Source organism: Amblyraja radiata, chromosome 32 (assembly GCF_010909765.2).
Source record: "Amblyraja radiata isolate CabotCenter1 chromosome 32, sAmbRad1.1.pri, whole genome shotgun sequence".
NCBI classification, from domain to species: Eukaryota; Metazoa; Chordata; class Chondrichthyes; order Rajiformes; family Rajidae; genus Amblyraja; species Amblyraja radiata.
The window spans coordinates 16,559,714-16,581,240 of NC_045987.1; the positions used below are offsets into that span (position 1 = coordinate 16,559,714).

Sequence of the window (21,527 nt, forward strand, 5' to 3'; positions counted from 1 at the left end):
GGCTCACAATTCACGCCTCTCTTCTTATCTCTCTTTTGTCTCCTTTTCATCTCTGGCCTCTGTCCACCTGTCTGCCAATGAACCCTCCCTCACCTGTATCCACCTATCCTTGGCCTGGATTTGTCCCGCTCTCACCTCTCACTGGAAGAGCTCAGTATTAAAGTGATATTTTGAATTTGTAAGTAAATTGCTTGAGGCTGAAACATGATGCTGTTCCGAACTCAGGAACTGCAACAGGTCTGGGGATCCAGTGAGAAAAGTAAGATAGCAGAGGCAAGCTAATATTACAAATTTTCAAAATTCAGCAGCCAAGATTTGAGCATTGCTGCTATGACCTACTTTATTGCCTCCTATAGTCCTTGCGAACGTGGTGGTGAGCAGTCTTCTTGAACTGCTAAAGAAATCCCCACAGTGCTGTTGGCGATGGAGTTCTAAGATTTAACGAAGGAATAGTGATATAATTCCAAGTTGGGAGGGTATCTATCATTGAGGGGAATCTGTAGGTGGTGGCATTGCTATGTGCTTGCTCTCCTTATCCTGTGAATATAGAAGATGGAACAGTGTAGATAGACACAAAATGCTGGAGTAACTCAGTGGGACAGGCAGCATCTCTGGATTGAAGGAATGGGTGACGTTTCGGGTCGAGATCCTTCTTCAGTCAGTGTAGGACAGGAAAAGGCCTTTCAGCCCATCGTGTCTGACTGACTATAATGCTAATTCAAACATCCCATCCTCCTGATTCATAAATCTCTATTCTCTGCCTGTTCAGGTGCATATTAAAATACCTTTTATACGTCACTATCATATCTGCTTCCACCACCACCCCTTGGCAGCATGTTCCTGGCACTCGTTACTCTCTGTGTAAACCACTTGCCTTGCAAATCTCCTTTAAAATTTCCCCCTCTGACCTTAAACCTACGCCTCTGGTATTTGACATTTCTACTCCTGGAAGAAAATCTCTGATTATCTACCCTGTCTGTGCCTTTCACCATTTTATAAATTATTATCAAGTCCGTCCTCAGCCTTTGATGCTCCTGGAAAAACAATCCAAGTTAGTCCAAACTCTCCTTGTAGTGAGTCTCCAAAAGCCTTAACATCTTTCCTATAACGGGAAGACCAGAACTGCATGCAATAGTCCAAATGCATCCTCACCAACGTTTTATAAGCTTGCAACATGACTTCTTAACTCGTACTCAATGAAGGCAACTCTTTACCACTCCATCTACTTGTGTTGCCACTTTCAGGAAGTTATGTACTTGGACCTCAAGATTCCTCTGCACATTCCTCCCTGGCAGGACAGGTCCAAGGTCGAGGAGGTGCTAGATTAATAATGTATTTTCATAATAAATAATGAGTGATAGCTGATGGTGAGTAGAACGGTGGCCTCACACTGCCAGTGTCTTGGGCTTAACCCTGACCTCAGGTGTGGAATCTGCATGTTCCGTCTGTGACCATGTGGGGTTCCCTCAGATACTCCAGTTTCCTCCCACATTCCAAAGACAGTTGCATTTTGCCCCAGGTATGTTGGTGAGTGGGAGAGCCTGAGGGCCATTGGTGGGAAATGTCAGTGTCAGTGTAAATGGGCGGTTGATGTTTGGCATGGACTCGATGGGCCGAAGGGCCTGTTTCCACACTCCGGGAATCTATGATTCAACCTCTTGCTTTTAAAAAAATATGTTAACAAATATATTTGTCAGGGCGGCATGGTGGCTCAGCGGTCGAGTTGCTGCCTTACAGCACTTGCAGCGCCGGAGTTCCGGGTTCGGTCCCAACTGCGGGTGCTGTCTGTACTGAGTTCCTACAAGTTCCTATGTGACCGCGTGGGTTTTCTCCGAGTTCTTCAGTTTCCTCCCACACTGTTGGTGTATGTGTAAATTGTCCCTAGTGGGTGTCGGATAGAGTTAATGTGCGGGGATCGCTGGTCGGTGCAGACTCGGTGGGTCGAAGGCCCTGTTTCCGTGCTGTATCTCTGTATCTCTAAAACTAAATTTACATCCAGCAATTGCAATCTCTTCAGACACAGAAATGGTTTCACACTCTGGAGGTCATTTTGTAGCTTTACCCTTGGTCCTTCTTGCCCGGGCTTCCCTCTTGGCCCGAGTGGCCCATCTTCACCCTAGAGAATACATTCATTAATTACAATCACATATCTCAAACCCTCTTACAACTTCAAAATAGATTTTTAATGATTTTTATGATGGTTAATTTTCAAATTCTCGATCATGCAGCCAAAGTTGAAAGCCATAAAAACCACAATTTTGGATAAAGAATGAAGCAAGACCCATGAAAAGAGAATGTATCCAGAGCAGTAAAAAACCCAGGCATGAATCCGACTGTAAGAAAAAATGCAAAATGTAGTTGATTGTCACATGTAAGTCAATGATGAACCGGAAATATTAAAATAAGTTTTAGGGGGTGCTGAAATTATGTTGCTTCTTAAGGGCCGGTCCAACCAGCATACGACTGCATGCGTCTAGCGTGACCCAACATGGTCGCTTGAGCCGTACAGCCTCGCGGTGACGGTCCCACTTCGATCGGCGGAGCCGTATGGAGTTGTGCGGGGCTGGTCCCGACATCACACGGGGCTCCGAAAAACTGACATTGTGCAAAAATTCCGCACTGCAACGGCCTGTCGGCCCACAGCCGCATTGAGGCCGTACGCAGCGGCTCGACGCCGTACGCAGCGTCTTGATGGCGCACGCCTAGCGCTTGGTGTTGCGCAATGACGTCACCGCCCAGTGTGCCGTTGCGTGATGACGTAACCGCCCGACGCCGTGCAGCGTCCAAATTCAGTCGGCCCGCCTCCTGCCCAGCTGATTGGTGAGTATGATGTCGGGACCGGCCCCGCACAACTCCAGACGGCTCCGCGGTTGGAAGTGGGACCGGCCCTGCGAGGCCGTACGCCTCAAGCCACCAATTTGGTCGCGCTAGTCGCATGCAATCGCATGCTGGTGGGACAGGCCCTTTACTATTTTGGTGCTCTAATGTTAATCAGAACTTGTCGTACCCTCAAAATGCAGCCGCAGTGGAAAACATCCAGTTCGTGATCAGTTTAGTTTAGAAAGAGAGTGCAGAAACAAGCCCTTCAGTCCGGCCCACCGATAGTTCCATACACTAGTACTGACCTACACATCAAGGACAATTTATAATCTTTTACCAAAGCCAATTAACCTACAAACCTGTACATGTTTGGAGTGTGGGAGGAAACCTAAGCTCCCGGAGAAAACCCAAGCGGTCACGGGTAGAACGTGCAAACTCTGCACAGACAGCACCTGCAGTCAGGATCAAACTCAGGTCTCTGGTGCTGTAAGGCAGAAACTCTACCACTGCACCACCATGCCTGATATGTCAGTGATATCCAGTGGGGATGAAATGAATGATACTAAAGAACAGTGGGATCAGGACAGGATGGGGAGATCCGACGTATAACAATACATCAGTATAACAGACGATTGATACCAATTAGGCCATTTTGCAAAAAGCCCAAAACAAATTTGTACCTCAATTTATCCCATCCACATCACCCCATTTTTTATTCCATCCTGACGTTCATGACCTGAGGCTATACTTGACCTTATCTGAGGGAATGGAACAGGATTGGAGCTGGTGACGAACACTTTAGGATTTGGTTGCTTCAAGGTAGTTATGGAAAGGGATGGGGATGGTCCTCAAGTAAAGGTCTTGTATTGGGAGAAGACAGATTTCGATCGTGTAACGGAGGACCTGGTGAAACTAAATCGCGAGCATATGATACAATAGATCTTTATTTATCCCAGGAGGGAAATTGATAAATAAAGTTCTATCGTATCGTTTATCTTGATTAATCATTTAATATCTCTTGTCATCCAAGGTCTCTTAATCATGTCATCCTTGTCTTTCACTCTTATCGCAGCTCCCTGGACCTGCATTCTTACTAACTCTATTTCCAAGGAATCCCATTTGTCTCAAAAAAGGAGGCACATGGCAGATATAAAAACTGGGATCAAATGAAACCCTTGAGGAATGAAAGGGAGTTGGAAACAACTCCAGAAAGAAATTAGGAAGGCAAATAGGAGCCAAAAAACGTCAATTAGAGAGTTACAGCATGGTAATAGACCTCTTCCTGCACAGAAACACACCTTCACCAGCACCTATTTATTGTGTCCAGTGCCTTTATAAAAGTAGATACACTTTGTTCATGCAGAATAATAGATTTTTTTGTTGGGCAGTTTTACTTACAGCCATTCCCCTTGGACCAGGAAGTCCGTCTAATCCAGGCCGGCCCTGGGGAGCGAACAGAAAATGTTTAGGTGAGGTCTCATATGCAACAATGGGCAGAGCAAAGCAAGAAATTATACCCGGAATCCCAGGAAATTGGCATCTGGGCATCTAGACATCGGGAAACCTCATACTCCCTGTTCCTTTGTTTCATCACTATTTGATCATAGGATGTTTATGTTGTGAACTATGCTGATATTTATCGTACATTCCCAATATCGCTGATCTGAAAAGTCCAATCAAAGTCAACCACATCAGGGGGTCAGGAGTGATGTACAGACAAGAGCAGATTTTCTTTGAGCGGAGCTTTTTATTGTAGACAACAGCAGATTTCCTTCCCTCATGACATTACTGAATTCATTGGGTTTTTATAACAGTCTGTTGGAGGAACCCAGCGGATCGAGCAGCATCTGTGGGACAGATGGAATTGTAGATATTTCGGATCCACGCCCGAGAACAGGAATTCCTTCTGCCCTCCACCCCACAGATGCTGAGATCCCCCAGCAGATTGTTGCTTCATACTCTGGAGACTGCTACCTCTTGTGCCTGGGCTTCTACAACAGTTCATAAATTCTAGGAGAAGTTAGGCCATTCGGCCCATCGAGTCTACTCCACCATTCAATCACAGCTGACCTACCTTTCCCTCTCAACCCCAGTCTCCTGCCTTCTCCCCATAACCCCGACACCCTTACTAATTAAGAATCTGTCATTCTATGCCTTAAAAATATCCATTGAATTGGTCTCCACAGTCGTCTGTGGAAGTTCAATGGTGATTGTTACTGGGACTAGATTTTACTTTTAACTCCAGACATGTCTTGAATTTTCAAGTCTTCAGCTACCAATTGTAACTCAAGTCTTTGGATCAACGGTCCACATTTCAGACTTCTATCCACCCAGTATCAGTAATCAGTATCAGATCAGTTTGCTGTGGAAGAATTTACAAAGATTCCCCCTGCCTCCTCACTGATTCCTTATCCTTTCCCCAGCTTGCTTGTTCCTTTCTTCCCATCGATGTTTTCTCCTGCTTTTTGCTCTGTGTCACCAGTGCTATTTTGGAGACGAAGAAGTGCCAGTTTACATATCAATTAAAAATTAAGCAATGTTTATGAATAATCTTTTTCCAGTGACGTACCCAGCATTTGGGACCCTTTAACTTGCAATCTAAAAACTGAACTCTAATAAATAGTCCAAATCATTCACTTACGTTATGCTTGAGCTAAACACAATTAATAAAGCATACGTGTTACGTTAGAGGTGATTATATGCTATTCTGGCTTGTGTCATCCCAAAGACTGTGTGTCACCATTCTGTAGCTCTGCAGACAACAAACAGAGGTGCACTAGGCTGATTTGTGGGGTGAGGGATTTATCCTGGCGCAAACAGCAACCAAAATTCAATCTCTGTACTTTAAAATTAGAAGAATGAGATGTGATTTTGTAGAAATAAGAAGACACTACAGAATGGATGTTGAAATGTTTCCCGAAGAAGGAGTACCTCAAACGTGGGATTATACAAACTGTGGGGACAGTCACTTAAAACAGAAGTATGACCACATTTAAGATTAAACTCAAGAAACGCTTTGCACTTTATTTATCATCAGCAAATCAATACCTGGTGACCTCTCTTTCCTTTAAATCCCTTCCTTCCATCCATACCATGAGGTCCCTGTAACAAAATCATACTGAATAGATTTAATTAACCCATTAAAAAAATAAACAAACATAGCATTCTGTACTAAAATTCAGCTGGTGAGAAATTTCTGAAAATGTCAGGGTTTAGTTATTCTGATATATTTTTGGAAGCAAATTAATAGTTGATGGTTACTGTACCTGAGTGCCTCGAGGACCCGGTAACCCTGGTAACCCAATCCCGCCCTGTGGAAAATGGAAGGAAATAGAATAAATGGTTCCTCAAAGTGCAATCTGTTTGGGTTCAGCAGCATTCTGTGATCTACAGAATGATTGAGACACATGAGATTATTAATCATTAATCATTAAGTAAAGGCAGACTAATCTTTGCAGGTCTGGCTAGGTTTACACCGTTTTTATATGTTTCAGGCTATAAAGCCCCTGCCCCACTTAGGAGACCTAAACAACAACCTCTGGTGACCTTGCCTGCCACCCAAGGTTTCCATGAGGTCACCGGAGGTTTTGGTCACTCTCCCTAATGGTCTAAAGTGGTTTCCGCGTGGTCGAGGCTTCATCTAGGTTGCTGCTATTTTTTCATCATGATTAAAAACAGCCTCGACTAAAAATAGATTGCCGTTTTAAAAATCAATAATTGTTTAGTCGCAGGTCTAGTCAAAGCCGGTTTTCTTCATAGTGGAGGAAAGTTTTCAACATATGCGTGGGAGATGGTGGGAGGTTGCAGGTCACCTCGACCTTGATTTTTTTTTGGGTGGCGGGCAAGGTCACCAGAGGTTGCTGTTTAGGTCTCCTACGTGGGACGGGTGCTTAAGCGTCCATAGTGAAGACACCAGGAAGAAAACGGACTGTGGTGAGATGGGGATGAGGTACCACGGCAGCACAGTGGAGGGAGCGAGAGGGAATCTGGGAAGGAGAGGCGAGGTGGAGTTTGTGGAATAGGTTGCCAAAGGGATGTGGAGGTGAGGAGTGGTGGGAGAGTGTGGTGAAGCAGTGGCATTCAGTGTAAGAAGGCAATGGGGAAAGTGGAGTGTGACATGGTGTAGGTGGGGTGGGGCGGGATGGGGATGGAGCCAGGGTAGAGTGCGAGAGGCATACGATACAATAAGATAGAATTTTATTCATCCCAGGAGGGAAACTGGTCTGCCAACAGTCACAAAGCAACAAGATTTGTGACACATGAAATGAAAGTGATGTGGGGAAAGTCCAGGATTTGGGATGTGCAAAGATTGGGGAGGGGGGAGGGGGGAGGGGGGTCAGTCTACCCCACTACAGAAGGGGGAGGAAATGTACAGTTTGATAGCCACAAGGAAAAAGGATCTCCTGTTGCATTCTGTGCTGCCAAAGAAGGATGAAGAAGGGCGAGGTGGAGGTGGAAATTGTCCGAGGGGAATGCAACAAAAAAAAAATGGGTGGGGATGAGAGGGAACGGTGGAGAAGGCGGGATGGGACGTGGTAGAGGTGTTGAGGGCAGTGTGCAAGAATAAGAGTGGGGGTAGAGACACACGAGAAATGAGATGGCAGAATGCAGGAGACAGGTGGAGATGGTGGAGTGTCGTAAGAGGGTGAAAGGATTGGCTGCAAGATACATAGAACACAGAATATTGAACAGTACAGCACTGGAACAGGCCCTTCAATCCACAATGTCTGTGTTACACATGATGCTTAGATAAACCAATCTCACTTGCCTGCATGTGATCTACATCCCTCTCCGTTCCCTGCATATCCATGGGTCTATCTAAATGCCCCTTAAGCACCACTATCGTATCCGTCTCCTCCACTATCCCAGGCAGCCCATTCCAGATACCCACCACTCTCGGTAAAAATAGTTGCCCCACACATCTCTTTTAAATTTTATTCCTTTCACCTTAACGCTATGTCCTCTAGTCTTCAATAAACCTCAAAAAATTTAATTTTAATTTTAAATGTATACGGGGTTTTACAAGTAGTTACATATATATTAACAAATTTAAAGTAAATTCATTTAATGCCACATTTAACTAGTTTCAATATGAATATCAATTTACCAGAATGTTGCCAGGTCTAGAGGGTATGAGCTACAAGGAGGGGTTGGACAAACTTGGGTTGTTTTCTCTAGAGCATCAGAGGTAGAAGGGCGGCATGTTTTATGCAGAGAGAGTGCTGGGTGCCTGGAACGCACTGCCAGGGGTGGTGGTGGAATGATGAAACAATAGTAGCTTTTAAGAGGCGTTTAGGTAGGCACATGGATATACAGGGAATGGATGGCTACGGATAAGGGCAAGGGAGATTAGTTTAACTTGGCATTGTGTTAAGCATGGTCAATATGGGACTTTCTTGGTTCTATGCGATGAACACATCATGGACAACTACTTTGGCCACTGGGTGGCGCTGTCAGCGATGGCAGCCTTGCCAACAGTCTGTCTTTTTGTCTTATTTGTTATTTTTAGTGTGTTTTAAAAGTACGTGTTAATGTTCTCTGGTTTGTTATATGTGGGGGGTGGGGAAACTTTTTCTTCCAATCTCTTACCTTGCTGGAGATGCGATTGTTTTCCGGATCGTATCTCCGGTCGCTCTGCGGACTAACATCGTGGAGCTGCAGGCCTTGCTCGAGACTGATTTTAAGTCCCACCGCGGGGTCGTGAACTTACCATCGGAGCCCGCGATCCTTGCCTGGGATCGACCCTCCAATCGCGGCCTGCGGATTCCAACATCGAGGAGCTCGCTGTCTCGGGTAGAGACTGATGTCGGGAAGCTCCAAGTCACAGAAGGTTTGACTAGTCCTGACCGGGGGTCCGATCGCCCGGCTGAGATCCCCCCCCGATGTGGGAGCTTGATCGCCCCAATGCGGAAGGCCCGACCGCCGGCTACGGGATTCAAGATAGCCCCAACAACGGAAGGTTCGAGTGCCCCGACCGTGGGAGAACAAAGAAGGGAAGAAGGTTGAACTTTTATTGCCTTCCATCACGGTGAGGAATGTGGGGGAGTCACTGTGGTGGATGTTCATGTTAAACATTCATTTGAGTGTCTTGTTGCTCTTTATTGGTAAGACTGTATGGCGAATCAAATTCCTCGTATGTTGCAAGGCTCACTTGGCTAATAAAGTACTTTTATGAATATGATTATTATGATTACTTTGGTGGGACAGTGACCTTATTCAAACCCTTTTTCAATTCAGCTTCATCAGTGCATTCGGACATCACTGAAGCTCTTGCTCACCTCAGGGCCATTCACACCCGCCGCACCCTTGGGTCCCGAAGCTCCTTCCCCACCCTGCAAAGTACAAGCACAAAGAGACGACAGTTTAAGCTGGAATGCCATATGTCCATATGTGGTTGTATGAATTACAGCTTTGTGAAACCAAATTAACAAGTCCATTGGTATAAGGTTATAAAACCCACACCAAATATATATCTGAAGTACTGATCCAACACTTAATACTCTGCACTATTTAATCTCCTTCTGCGTATAAATGTTACACACCATAAGCCCCGGCAGTCCTGGTGCTCCAATTAAGCCAAATTCTCCCTGCAAAACAAATGAAAATCAAATACACTTCATGAGGAGTTATTACCACAGAAATATCCAAGGCAACTAACTGGTCAATAGTTTTTTATAATTATGTTTCCCCTTCATCAGAATCACACTCCTAATAAAGAAATCCATCTTGAATTGTCAAATGTACGGAGGAGTTTATGGGGGAAAAGCCAGTCCGATTAGAGGGTTTTTCTGAGAGTGTCAAATATTAAAGAAATCTGTACTGCCCGTTAACAAATATAGATCAAATAACCCCCAGGGGAAAGAAGGTTTTTTAAGTTCCCAGAATGTGGGGAGTGCATGGACAAGATCTTCGAGTATCTATTCACCAGTCCATCGTACTGCGGGCTAATAACAAAAAGCTGCAGATGTTGGAAATCTGAAACTTAGGCTTAAAATGCTATAAGCACTCGGCAGGTCTGTGTAGACAGAAATGTCTATGGAGAGGGAAGCAGTGTTAATGCCTCAGGTTGAAGACCGTCTGTCCACTCTGATCTAGTGTTGGTGTTAATGTGAGATAATTTCTGGCTGAGCATTTGCTTCCCCCCCAATGTTAGGCCACAGAGGCGAGAAACGCAAAGAGGAAAGGAAGCTTGAAGTTAAAGAAAACATTGGAAAGAGATAAAATGAGAAAGAAAAAGAGCATTAGAAAAAAAGAATGAGAAACTGTGAGAAAGAGAACATGTAAGAAACATAGAGAGAATGAGAAAGAGAGATGAGAAAGAAAGCGTGACAAAGGCTCATACCTTTACACACATTCAGGAAGTATAAGAAATTATCGATATACTTTTTATATTATCATTTTATATACTTCTATATACCTCTCTGACTCCAAACCAAAATGAATGATATCCTCAGGAACAAATGGATTCTGTGATCAAATTAAATGGAGGTTATTTTGAGTTATCGTGTCTCTGTGGGCATGTTGGAGAGAGACACCAGGAGCCAAAGGAGAGAGGGAATAAGCGACGTTCCTGGTCAAGACCCTTCGCAGTCTGAAGAAGGGTCTCGACTCAAAACATCGCCTATTCCTTCTCTCCATAGATGCTGCCCCACCCGCAAGAGCCAAATGATGTATGTGCGGAAAGGCCAATTTATAACTTGGTGTGTACAAGGAGCTAGAGAGTAGAGGAGTCTGGAGGAGCAATAGAGGACTCAGGGTTATCTGAGGTGATTCGGCCTTTCTGTACAAATATCATTTGGTGATGTAGCTACTGGTGTCAAACATACATGTACACAGCATTCTCAATGTTCCCCGGGTTTATGTGGTTTCCCGAGACCAACTCCCTCTGAAAAAGTTTCCTGCAAGAACTGTAAGTCTGCAGTAATGATTTATCAGTGAAAAGGTGGGGTTGGGTTCAAACAGGGCTCTGGTGACCTTTTGCGAAGTTATCCTTCCCTTTAATGTTCTGTCCTCGACTCCCTCATGCGCACGAACATCATGCTAGTGTACTGGTCAATTTTGCTTAGCTGAAATGATGGGACTATCTTGGCTGACACAATCTCCAACTGGCAGCATGGGGCTTGAACTTTGGGCCAAAGTTGGTGCAGAGACAGAAAAGTGTGCAGAAATGTTCACATTTTAAAGCAAAAATCAAATTTATGCTTTCAACAAATTGGAGGGGTTTCTAGGAGTGACAAGTGACTTCTGAGAGCTTGAATCCAACATTAAAACAGTTGCTGACAGATTCAGAGATCGGAATCTATTTATATTGGAGTAAATGCATTCTGAAGATTGAGCTTTACAAAATCATAACAAATAGAATTTGCACATTTTATTATGGAACTGAAGAGTGTGATAAACATAAAAGTATCAAACTTTAACCTAAAGATTAGGATATCTTATGACAGCCCATTCCACAAACTAGCACTGTTGTCAAAGCCACACAGCAAGACCTTTTCAAATCTAATCCATTGTCACTCCGATCCATGCAGCAACCTCCCGCTTTCATATTTTAAGCATTCATAGCAAATTCCAGAGTCGGTATAATATTTCACCGTTTGGTCATGGGATGTAAAATGGAACAAGATCACTTGGCTTTCATTCTGGACATCATTCATGTGCATGCATGCATTTAACTAATGCAAATAAATACTTTACCACTGAGGATAGCAAAAAACCTTCAGGCTTTCACTGTCCCTGACTGCTTTAATTTCAAATTACTCCTTTTGATTGGTGTTAACATTTAAGGGCACGATAGTTTAAATAAAATAAGCACTGTAGATTTCAGGGTGTCATGACTATTGAAGTGTCTGTGATTCCAACCTCTCCCGAAATGTTGCCTATCTATATCCTCCAGAGATGGTGCCTGAGCCGCTGAGTTATAGTTTTAGATTTATAGATGCAGCATGGAGACAGACCCTTCTGCCCACCCAAGATGCACTGATCATTGATCAGTCATTCACAGTAGTTCCATGTTATCCAAGTTTCTGATCCACTCCCCACAAGAGGGGCAATTTTACTGAGGTAATTAACCTACAAACCAGTAGTTACTCCAGCATGCAGTTCCTTGCTTCTCCATTTACTGCTAAATCCTCTCAAAGTATGTCTACCATGAAGAAGTTTTCCTCCTCTCTCCAACAGGATTGCTGTGAGTGAGATCCTCTCTCACTACCACCCCGCTATGATTTCTGCTGTTTATATCCCGCCCCCACCTCTTTCCCAGCTTTCTCCCCCATACTGCAGTTCCCCACCCATAAACGTCATCTATCCATGTCCTCCAGATATGCTGTCTGACCCACTCAGTTGCTCCAGCAGTTTCCAGCATCTGCAGTTCCTTGCATCTCGACTGCAACACAATCATTTGCTTTGGACCCTGCACTATTGCCCACTGCATGTCCCTGGCCTGGCCAAAGGTTCCATTGTTTTCCAGGGCCCCAGGCCTCTCACCATTCTGTCACCCGCCCGTGACAAACCATTCCCAGCGGACCTGGAGGTGATGGAGAAGGTGCTGATATAGGGGCCGGAAGATCCGGGTCGCAGTGGTGAGTCGAGGCACGTGCTGCAGGTTGTCAGAAGATCGGTGGCTCAGCAATGGTGAAGGCCTCCAGTGTTCGGATCTACTGACCTTCATACCAACAGTGACGGCAAGGGCGGGTGTGACAGCAGAACGGCCTACACACGGGTTGGAGAAACTGACCCGCGGTCAACGGCAGCCAGATGATGCACGAGAGAACCCTCTCACTGATTGCGTTGGAAGGATAAGCTGTATCCAAGGCTGGCCTGCACATCTTTAATAACGCCACAGGACTGGAGGGTGGCAGCTTCGACCGCCCCGGGCCGCGGAGTTTGAATCGGCCCGTTCGCGGAGCTCGGATTCAGCCGCGGGATTTACTTACCATCACCCGGCGGGGTCACAACATCGGAAGCCTGGATCGCCTCGGCGCAGAGGGAGAACAAGGAGGGAAGAGACAAGGACTTAAGACTTTTGCCTTCCATCACAGTGAGGAGGTGCCTGGTAGACTCACTGTGGTGGATGTTAAATCTGTGTTTATTGTGTGTTTTGTTATTTTATTCTATGTTATGACTGCAAGGCAAATAACATTTTGTTCAGACTGAAAAGTCTGAATGACAATAAAATAATCCAATACAATACAATACGATTGTGCTTTAACATTTCTCCAAACGGCAGCAGCTTCTGCACAACGACACTGATAAGGTTTTGTGCTCAAATCTCTGGAGGGAAGCTTTGATCAACAACAAAGCGATTCAGAGTTAAGACGAAACCAAGCTTCAAATGTACATTTGAATCTGTAAAATATTCCTCCCACTGAGGAAAGGCCATTGTGTAACGAAGTCCCATAATAACCTGAAACATGTTGAAGTACCTGAAATAAAATGTTATTACCATGACAATGTCTTTACTTGGAGCTTATTAAAGAGGACTACACAAGCCCAAAATATGCATCATACTCACTGCAGAACCTGTGGGTCCCTGCACACCGCGACGTCCTTTTAAACCCTTTAGACCCTGAAACCAACACAATATGCAATGTGGTCAATGTTCAGAACAGATAAAGCTCACGGGGCTAATGTAGCCAACTACAATCAAGACCCATGCTGCCAGGTCTTCTTCAGACGAAGAAGGGTCTCGACCCGAAACGTCAGCATCTATTCATTCACACACAATACACAAAGCACACTTCAAGTGTTACAGCCCAGGCCATTATTTCACGTGTGATAAGCAGCAGTATTCATTAATGTTAATGCACTGAAGAGTGATTGTGATGGGTGGGCCACAGATACTCAATCGGTACTGGGATGGTAGCTACAAGGAGGAAGATCTAGCAGTGCTGATCTATGTGGATAAACATTGTACAGTCATTGTAATGTCAAGGCAGCAGAGATCGACACTGAATCCACTGTAGCGAGGCATAAACAGGGCACAAAGTGCTGGAGTAACTCAGCAGGTCTGGATAACATGCAAAGGTGATGTTTCAGATCGAGACCCTTCTCCAGACTGATTGTAGGGGGAGAAAACAAAGTTGGAAAGGGGAGGGGCCGGACAAAGCGTGGCAGGTAAAAGGTTGACACAGGTGAGGAGGGTGGGGGGGAGGGGGGGATTGATAGGCAGATGGATGGAACATATCTTTCCACAGATGCTGCCTGACCTGCTGAATATTTATACTTTTTTTCTTTCAAATGTTTGTTTTTATTTCAAATATCCAGCATCTGTCATTTGTTGTTATTTTTTCAGCTATAAATATATTCCAGCAACTAAAAGATGAATAAAGTTGGCAGCTCTAACAGTTAGCATTTACTGTTTCCCTTTTCTATCAGATGCTGCCCGACCTGCTGAACATTTCTTTTTTTTTTTTAATATATTTTTTTATTAAAGGTAATCAATTACAATGCTTCAAACAACTTTATATCAAATTAATTCAATTTGCATTAAGTAAAACACTAGTAATACTTATCTACTGTTTTTTTAGAAATAATGATAGAGAAAGAATAGAGAAAGAATAAATCATTAAGAGAGTGATTAAATAATAATTTGATGATATATAAGAAAGAAAAGAGAAACGAAAAAAAAAAAAAAAAAAAAAAACATTTTTAGTAACCACAATATGTATTATTAATAACACTACTACAAGTGATAGTATCAATAAAGATATATATGTAATTCCAATATAAAAATGAATTATTCTCACCAAATCCCGCAGGGTGCACGTCGAGCTGTGTTGCCAAGAACAGCTACTTCTCTAAATACTGTATATATGGAGACCATATCTGTTCAAAAGAATTATACTTGTCCAATAGGACAAATCTAATTCTTTCCAGATGTAACGTCTCCATCATCTCTGTTGCCCACATTTTGGTTGTGGGGGATAATGTTCCCTTCCAAAATTTCAATATGATTTTTTTTCCAATTATTAAACAGTAATCAAAGAAATTTCTTTGATTTACTGTAAGTGATAGATGTAAATCCGGAATTCCAAATATTATTAGCTTTGGGTTAGGGTCCAATTTAACTTTGATGACTTCAGAAATAACTTTAAAGATTTCTGTCCAGTAATAATTCAATTTAGGACATGTAACGAAACTATGTATTAAATTTGCCTCTGCTTTCTTGCACTTATCACAAATAGCGGAGAGATTCGGAAAAATACTATTTAATTTAGTTTTCGAATAATGTAACCTATATAATACTTTAAATTGTATCAGTATATGTCTGGCGTTTAATGAACACCGGTGTATTCGTTGTAGACTTTCTTCCCAGTTTTCTTTTGTTATAGCCAATCCCATTTCATTTTCCCATGCTTGACGATATACTTCCGTTATTGGATTCTCCTTATCCAAAATGATGTTATATATATAGGCTATTAATTTTTCTGTATTTGGATATAAATTAAACAGTTCATCTAACAATCCTGCTTCTTTATTTTTATAATCTTGTGTATTGGATTTAATATAATCTCTAATTTGTAAATACCTAAACAAATGTTGTGGAGACAATCCATAAATATCTTGTAACTCCTGGAATAAAAGAAATTTTCCTTTTCTATACAGATGTTCTATCCTTGTAATTCCTAAATCATCCCATTGTTTAAACCCCCCATCTAATATAGCAGGTTTAAACGATGGATTATTCATAATTGGTAATCTAAATGAGAGATTATCCAAGTGTAGAGTCTTAACTATTTGTTTCCAAATACGTCTATTATTATATATTATTAGGTTGTCTTTATAATATTTTTTTTGTACTTCCGTTGGTGCAAAAATTATCGAACCTACATTGAAAGGTAGACAGTCCTCCTTTTCTATATTTAACCATGTCGGTTCATGATCCATATTTACCCACCAGAAATTCATATTCTTAATCTGAACAGCCCAAAAATAATATAAAAAGTTTGGAAGTGCTAATCCTCCATTTATCTTAGCTTTGCATAGATGTTTTTTATTTATTCTGTGATTTTTATAATCCCAAATAAAGCTATTGACAATATTATCAATTTTTTTAAAAAAAGTTTTCGGAAGAAAAAAAGGAATAGCCTGAAACAAATATAACAACTGCGGTAGAAATACCATCTTTATGGCACTTATTCTACCAATCATGGATATAGGCAGTGTTTTCCAATATAAAATATTTTTTCTAAGTTTATCTAATAGTTGAGGATAGTTGGATTTTATTAATGAGTTATGAGTTTTAGTTACGTTAATCCCTAAATATTTAAGTTTGTCTGTAACTACTTTTAATGGGTATTGTTGTAATGTATTAAGATTTATTCCTGTTATTGGCATAATCTCGCTTTTATCCCAATTAATCCTATACCCAGAAAATGCACCAAACTTAGTTATAATGTTTAGCAGGTTGGGAATACTAATTTCCGGTTTTGTAATATAAATCAAAACATCATCTGCATATAAAGAAATTTTATTAATTGTTGTATCAGTATTATAGCCATATATTTCAGGTTCAGATCTAATTTTTTCCGCCAATGGTTCTATCACCAATGCGAACAATAAGGGTGATAACGGACATCCCTGTCTGCATCCCCTAGAGAGTTTGAATTTGGCTGATAAAATTTGGTTAGTCAAAATTCTTGCCATAGGATTCGAGTATAAAATTCTTACCCATTTACAAAATCTATCCCCCAATTGAAACTTTTCCATTATATTAAATAAATACATCCATTCCACCTGATCAAACGCTTTTTCTGCATCTAGTGATATAACCGCTAGTTCCGTATCTCGTATTCTTTTTGAATATATAATATTAAACAAACGTCTGAGATTATGGGATGAGTAACGTTTTGGGATAAAACCTGTTTGATCATAATGTATTAATTTAGAGATCACTAAACTTAATCTCCTAGATAAGACCTTAGTTAATATTTTTTGGTCTGTATTTAAAAGGGCAATCGCTCTATATGATCCAGGATCTTCCAAATCCTTATCTACTTTAGGGATGAGTGTAATTGTGGATTCATTTAAAGATTCTGGTAATTTTCCTTGGTCATATGCATATCTATACATTATTTGTAATCTTGGGGAAATCAGATCTTGAAATTTTTTATAAAATTCTGCACTCAGGCCATCTGGGCCCGCTGCTTTTCCGTTCTTAAGCGAACTAATTGATTCTATAATATCTTTTACTGTTATTTCAGCATTTAACAATTCTCTACCTTCCTGATCTAAGCTATTGATTTGACATTCTTGTAAAAATATTTCCATACTATCTGTTTGTCCTGTTAGTTTTGACGAATAAAGATTTTTATAATATTGTAAAAATCTATCATTAATATCTTTTGGAGTAATTAATATATTTCCATACTCAGATCTAATTCCGTGTATCATCTTCTCATCTTCTAATTTTCTAAGCTGTCGTGCTAGTAATTTTTGTGGCTTATCTCCAAATTCAAAATACACTTGCTTAGTTTGTTGAAAAAGTTTAATCACTTGATTAGAATATATTTTATTTAATCTATATTTTACTGATGCAATTTTATTACTTAACTCTTTGGAAGGCTGTTTTATATTTTCATTATCTAGACGTTTTATCTCATTTTCTAAATTTTGTTCTATTTTTCGATTTTCTTTATTGAGATGTGCTTGTGCGGATATTATTGCGCCACGCATGAATGCCTTAAATGTGTCCCAAAATAGTGATGGAGAAGTTTCAGGATTATCATTAGTTTCAAAAAATAATTTAATCTGATCCATCACATATTTACAACAGTCATTGTCCTTTAATATCTGATGGTTAAATCTCCAGGTAGTAGTTTTATTAGATATATCTTTTAATTTTATCTTAAATGTTAATGGCGCATGATCCGAGATGATAATATTATGATATTTTGCATCATACGTAAAAGGAAGTAATTTAGAATCTATTAAAAAATAATCTATCCTCGAATAGGTTCCATGTACGGGCGAGAAAAAAGAATATTCTCGTCCGGATGGGTTATCTAACCTCCAGATGTCTTTAATATTAGATGTATTGATAAAAGCATTTATGAATTTACTTGATTTCGAGGCAGCTTTCCTTTTTGCGGATGATCTATCTAGATAATTATCTAAAGTACAATTTAAATCACCTCCAATTATTAAATTGTGTTGAGTGGATATAGGAATATTATTAAATATTTTCTTAAAAAATAATGGATTATCAAAATTAGGGGCATATATATTCATTAAAATTACCTTTTTTGAATATAATTCCCCTGTAATTATTACATATCTGCCTTCTTTATCCTCTATAATAGAACTTTGTATGAAAGGTATACCTTTGCGAATAATTATTGCAACTCCTCTAGATTTATGAATAAATGTAGAATGATACACCTTAGAAATCCATTTAGCTGTTAATCTATGTTGAGCATCTTTTTTAAGATGAGTCTCTTGAAGGAAAATGACATCTGTCTTCAATCTGTTCAACTGAGCTAATACCTTTCCCCTTTTAATTGGTTCATTAATTCCTTTTACATTCCAACTGCAGAAGGTTACTCCATCACCCCCAGTCTTCACCTTTATATCATGCATTTTACTATTAGGGCGGCTTTTTTTGGAGTAGCCTTCTTGACTCACCCAGCTCCCCGTTGCACCCGGACATCAATCCAATGAGAATTTCTTTCCACCTTAATCCACATCTATGTCTTCTTAAACTAAATACACAATATCCTTCACATCTACATTCAAATAATATATAATATAAGATCAATAAAAAACAAAAACAATAAGAAATATCAATAATAAAAAAAAAGTAAAGGGTGTTAATAGGGTGCTCAGAAAAAAAAGAAACTACACTTGTATAGTGTGTAGTATGTGAAGGTGAAAGCCACACTAACGTGGCCATTAATCTAAAGACTTCCGTTTTTTTAATAAAAAAAAGATGTTGATTATACCAGCTCCTATCTCAAATGCTATATATATTGGGGTGGGGTACTAACTTTATATACTTAGTACTTAGTAATTATTTCTATTATTCATATTACTATTTGCTAATTACTAATATCAATTGTATTTAATACTATAATATGTAATACTATTATCATGGAATAATTAAATATTTTCTAATAATTAATACAGAACTACTACTAAATGCCCATTATTCCACTTCCTTCTAAGTGAGTATTTCATAACCACAGGTCGATGATAAAAGTTCAGTCCTCTCCTTCTCCCTCGGGTTCTTCCTCCGCATCTTCTCTCTCTTCATCTTCTGGCTTCTGCTGTATGCCTCGGGCGAATTTCAATGCTTCAGTATGCTTAACGAAACGATATTCCTTGTCATCATAAGTTACTCTCAGTATTGCTGGGTACATCAAGCCATATCTCAGATTCTTAGTATTCTGTACATTCCTCAGGATACCTTTTGTTTCTTTAAATAGAGCTCTTTTCTTGGCCACTTCTGCTGGGAAGTCTCTAAAAATACTGATGTTGTCTCCCTCGTATTTCAGGTTTCTCTTTTTTATTATTATCTTCATCATTTCTTCGAAGACATGGTCAAAGGCCACTTTTACAATCATTTGTCTGGGCGATGAACCTATCCCAGGGGCCCGTCTTAGAGCCCTATGTGCACGGCTCAACAGGGGTTCATGATCCAAATTCAAAATATCCATTAAAAGTTTTGCAACAAATTTTCGAGGATCTTGACTCCCCTCACGACCTTCGCTCAGACCAACTATACGCAAATTTTTACGGCGTTGGCGTCCCTCCAGATCGATACATTTCTCGTTTGTTTTATGTAATAATTCTAAGAGGCGTTTGTTCTCGGCACGGAGTTTTTCGGTCTCCTTAGTATTCACTTCAGCAATTTTAGTTAGCTCTTTAATTGCTTCGCCTTGTTGGTCTAGCGAAATTATAGTAGGATCTATCTTGTCATCCAGCTTTCTTTCCATCCCAGCAGCTATTTCCTTTACATCCTCAATTTGAGTTTGTAACTCGGCATTAGCCTTTTCCTTCCACTCATCCATCATACTTTTTACCGTCGTTATAACTTGTTTTATTAAGTCTTCTTTATCTTCTTTATTTTTCTCGTGAGACACCAGCATATCCGCTTTTAAACTTTTTATCTCCTCCATATACTCCTTCCTCTGCTTCTTTATCTCCTCCATATACTCCTTCCTCTGCTTCTTTATCTCACCTAGAATGGTAGTCTTAAGTTCCTCCATTTCAGCTTTCCTCTGTGAGACATCTTCTTGAGAAGCAGCAGTTGCACCCGAGCTGAGGCCAGTTTCCCTTCTCGTAGCTTTTTTTCCAGCGGTGGGGGTGGGGGAGCGCTGGGTCATAATTTCTTCTTAAAATCGCGCGCCTGATGACGTCACGCACCTTTTAAACGCTGCCGGAGCCGTTCACAATCGATCTCCTGTGGTAAGTGCGTTTGTTTGACCCTTTTACCCCCGTTTTAAATTCAGTTTTTTTCGGAGCTGTAATGGCGCGATTCCACTCACATCGTGGCGCCAACCGGAAGTCCCTGCTGAACATTTCTTGCCCTTTATTTTAGATTCATGCCTCCCTGGTATAGTTTTATACATAGATATGAAAGGAGTTTCTCCATAACATCATAATTTTTAATTCCGTCTATCACCCTTATTCTAAGTTTTAAGCAGAATAAAAGGTTCCCATCTTTACAACCCGTCAATACTGGGGCCATCTATGGAGCGAAGGAATAGGTGACGTTTCGGGTCGAGAAGACCCTTCTTCAGACTGATGTGGGGGTGGAGCGGGGTGGAGCGGGGGGGGGGGGGGGGGGGGGGGGGGGGGGGGGGGGGCGGGAAGAAGAAAGGAAGAGGCGGAGACAGAGAAGAAGGGTCTCAACCCGAAACGTCACCTATTCCTTCGCTCCATAGATGCCGCCTCACCCGCTGAGTTTCTCCAGCATTTTTGTCTACCTTCGATTTTTCCAGCATCTGCAGCTCTTTCTTAAACATACTGGGACCATACAGTGAATCTCTGCTGCACCTTAATCCACTGCTTTGACCTCTATTTTATACACGGTACACTTGCTGGACTCAGTATCATGGAGCCAGCTTTACGTTTGGTTTTGCTTCTCTTTCTATTGCTCTGTTAATTTATCATTTTTATGGTTTGCTTCTATTCAATTGGGGTTGCTGCTTTAAATGTTTAATTGAGAAACCGTACTCCAAATATTCTAAAAAAAGATCATCGAGAGGGGATTGCCAAATAAGAAATAAGAGCATTCTGTGCCTCCTATTAAAGCAACATTTTTCACAACTCTCATTATCACTTTAGGCTCCCACTTTTCAAGCCAGTTAACAGCTTGCCGTACTATGAGGAATGCCTCAGAGGACATAAACAGTGATGTCCCTCAACTTGGTGTTCTGCAAATTTTAGCATCTTACCTCAATAATGTATAGAACCTATAGGATGTGTTAACAATGTGCCAGCCTATATATATGTTTTCAGAAGGACAGCCATTGCTAAACTTCACTGGTTACAGAGCAAGGAAACTGGCCTTTCAGCCCAACTCGTCCATACCAACCAAGATGCCCATCCGAGCCAGTCCCATTTATCTCAGCCAGGGCTCCTGCTTCTCTAGCTTTCCGCAGTGTTCTTGGATATAACTGATCAGGTCCGGGTGATTTAATCACAATCATATTTGTTTTACGACATCCAGCACCTCCCCGACTATAATATGAACTGTCCTCAAG

General features: G+C 41.2%; 1 protein-coding gene across 2 annotated transcripts in view; it reads right to left on the reverse strand.

Moving 5' to 3' along the window:
* The window catches only part of LOC116991000 (collagen alpha-1(I) chain-like), a 196,726-nt gene that overhangs the window by 63,168 nt on the left and 112,031 nt on the right, over nucleotides 1-21,527 (reverse strand). For both annotated transcript variants that reach the window (XM_033049254.1, XM_033049253.1), the window contains 7 exons: nucleotides 13,334-13,387; nucleotides 9,363-9,407; nucleotides 9,099-9,152; nucleotides 6,087-6,131; nucleotides 5,869-5,922; nucleotides 4,219-4,263; nucleotides 2,063-2,116 (listed from right to left, as the gene is read on the reverse strand). In XM_033049254.1, coding sequence (XP_032905145.1) covers nucleotides 2,063-2,116; nucleotides 4,219-4,263; nucleotides 5,869-5,922; nucleotides 6,087-6,131; nucleotides 9,099-9,152; nucleotides 9,363-9,407; nucleotides 13,334-13,387 — 351 coding nt within the window. The remainder of the gene's footprint in view (nucleotides 1-2,062; nucleotides 2,117-4,218; nucleotides 4,264-5,868; nucleotides 5,923-6,086; nucleotides 6,132-9,098; nucleotides 9,153-9,362; nucleotides 9,408-13,333; nucleotides 13,388-21,527) is intronic.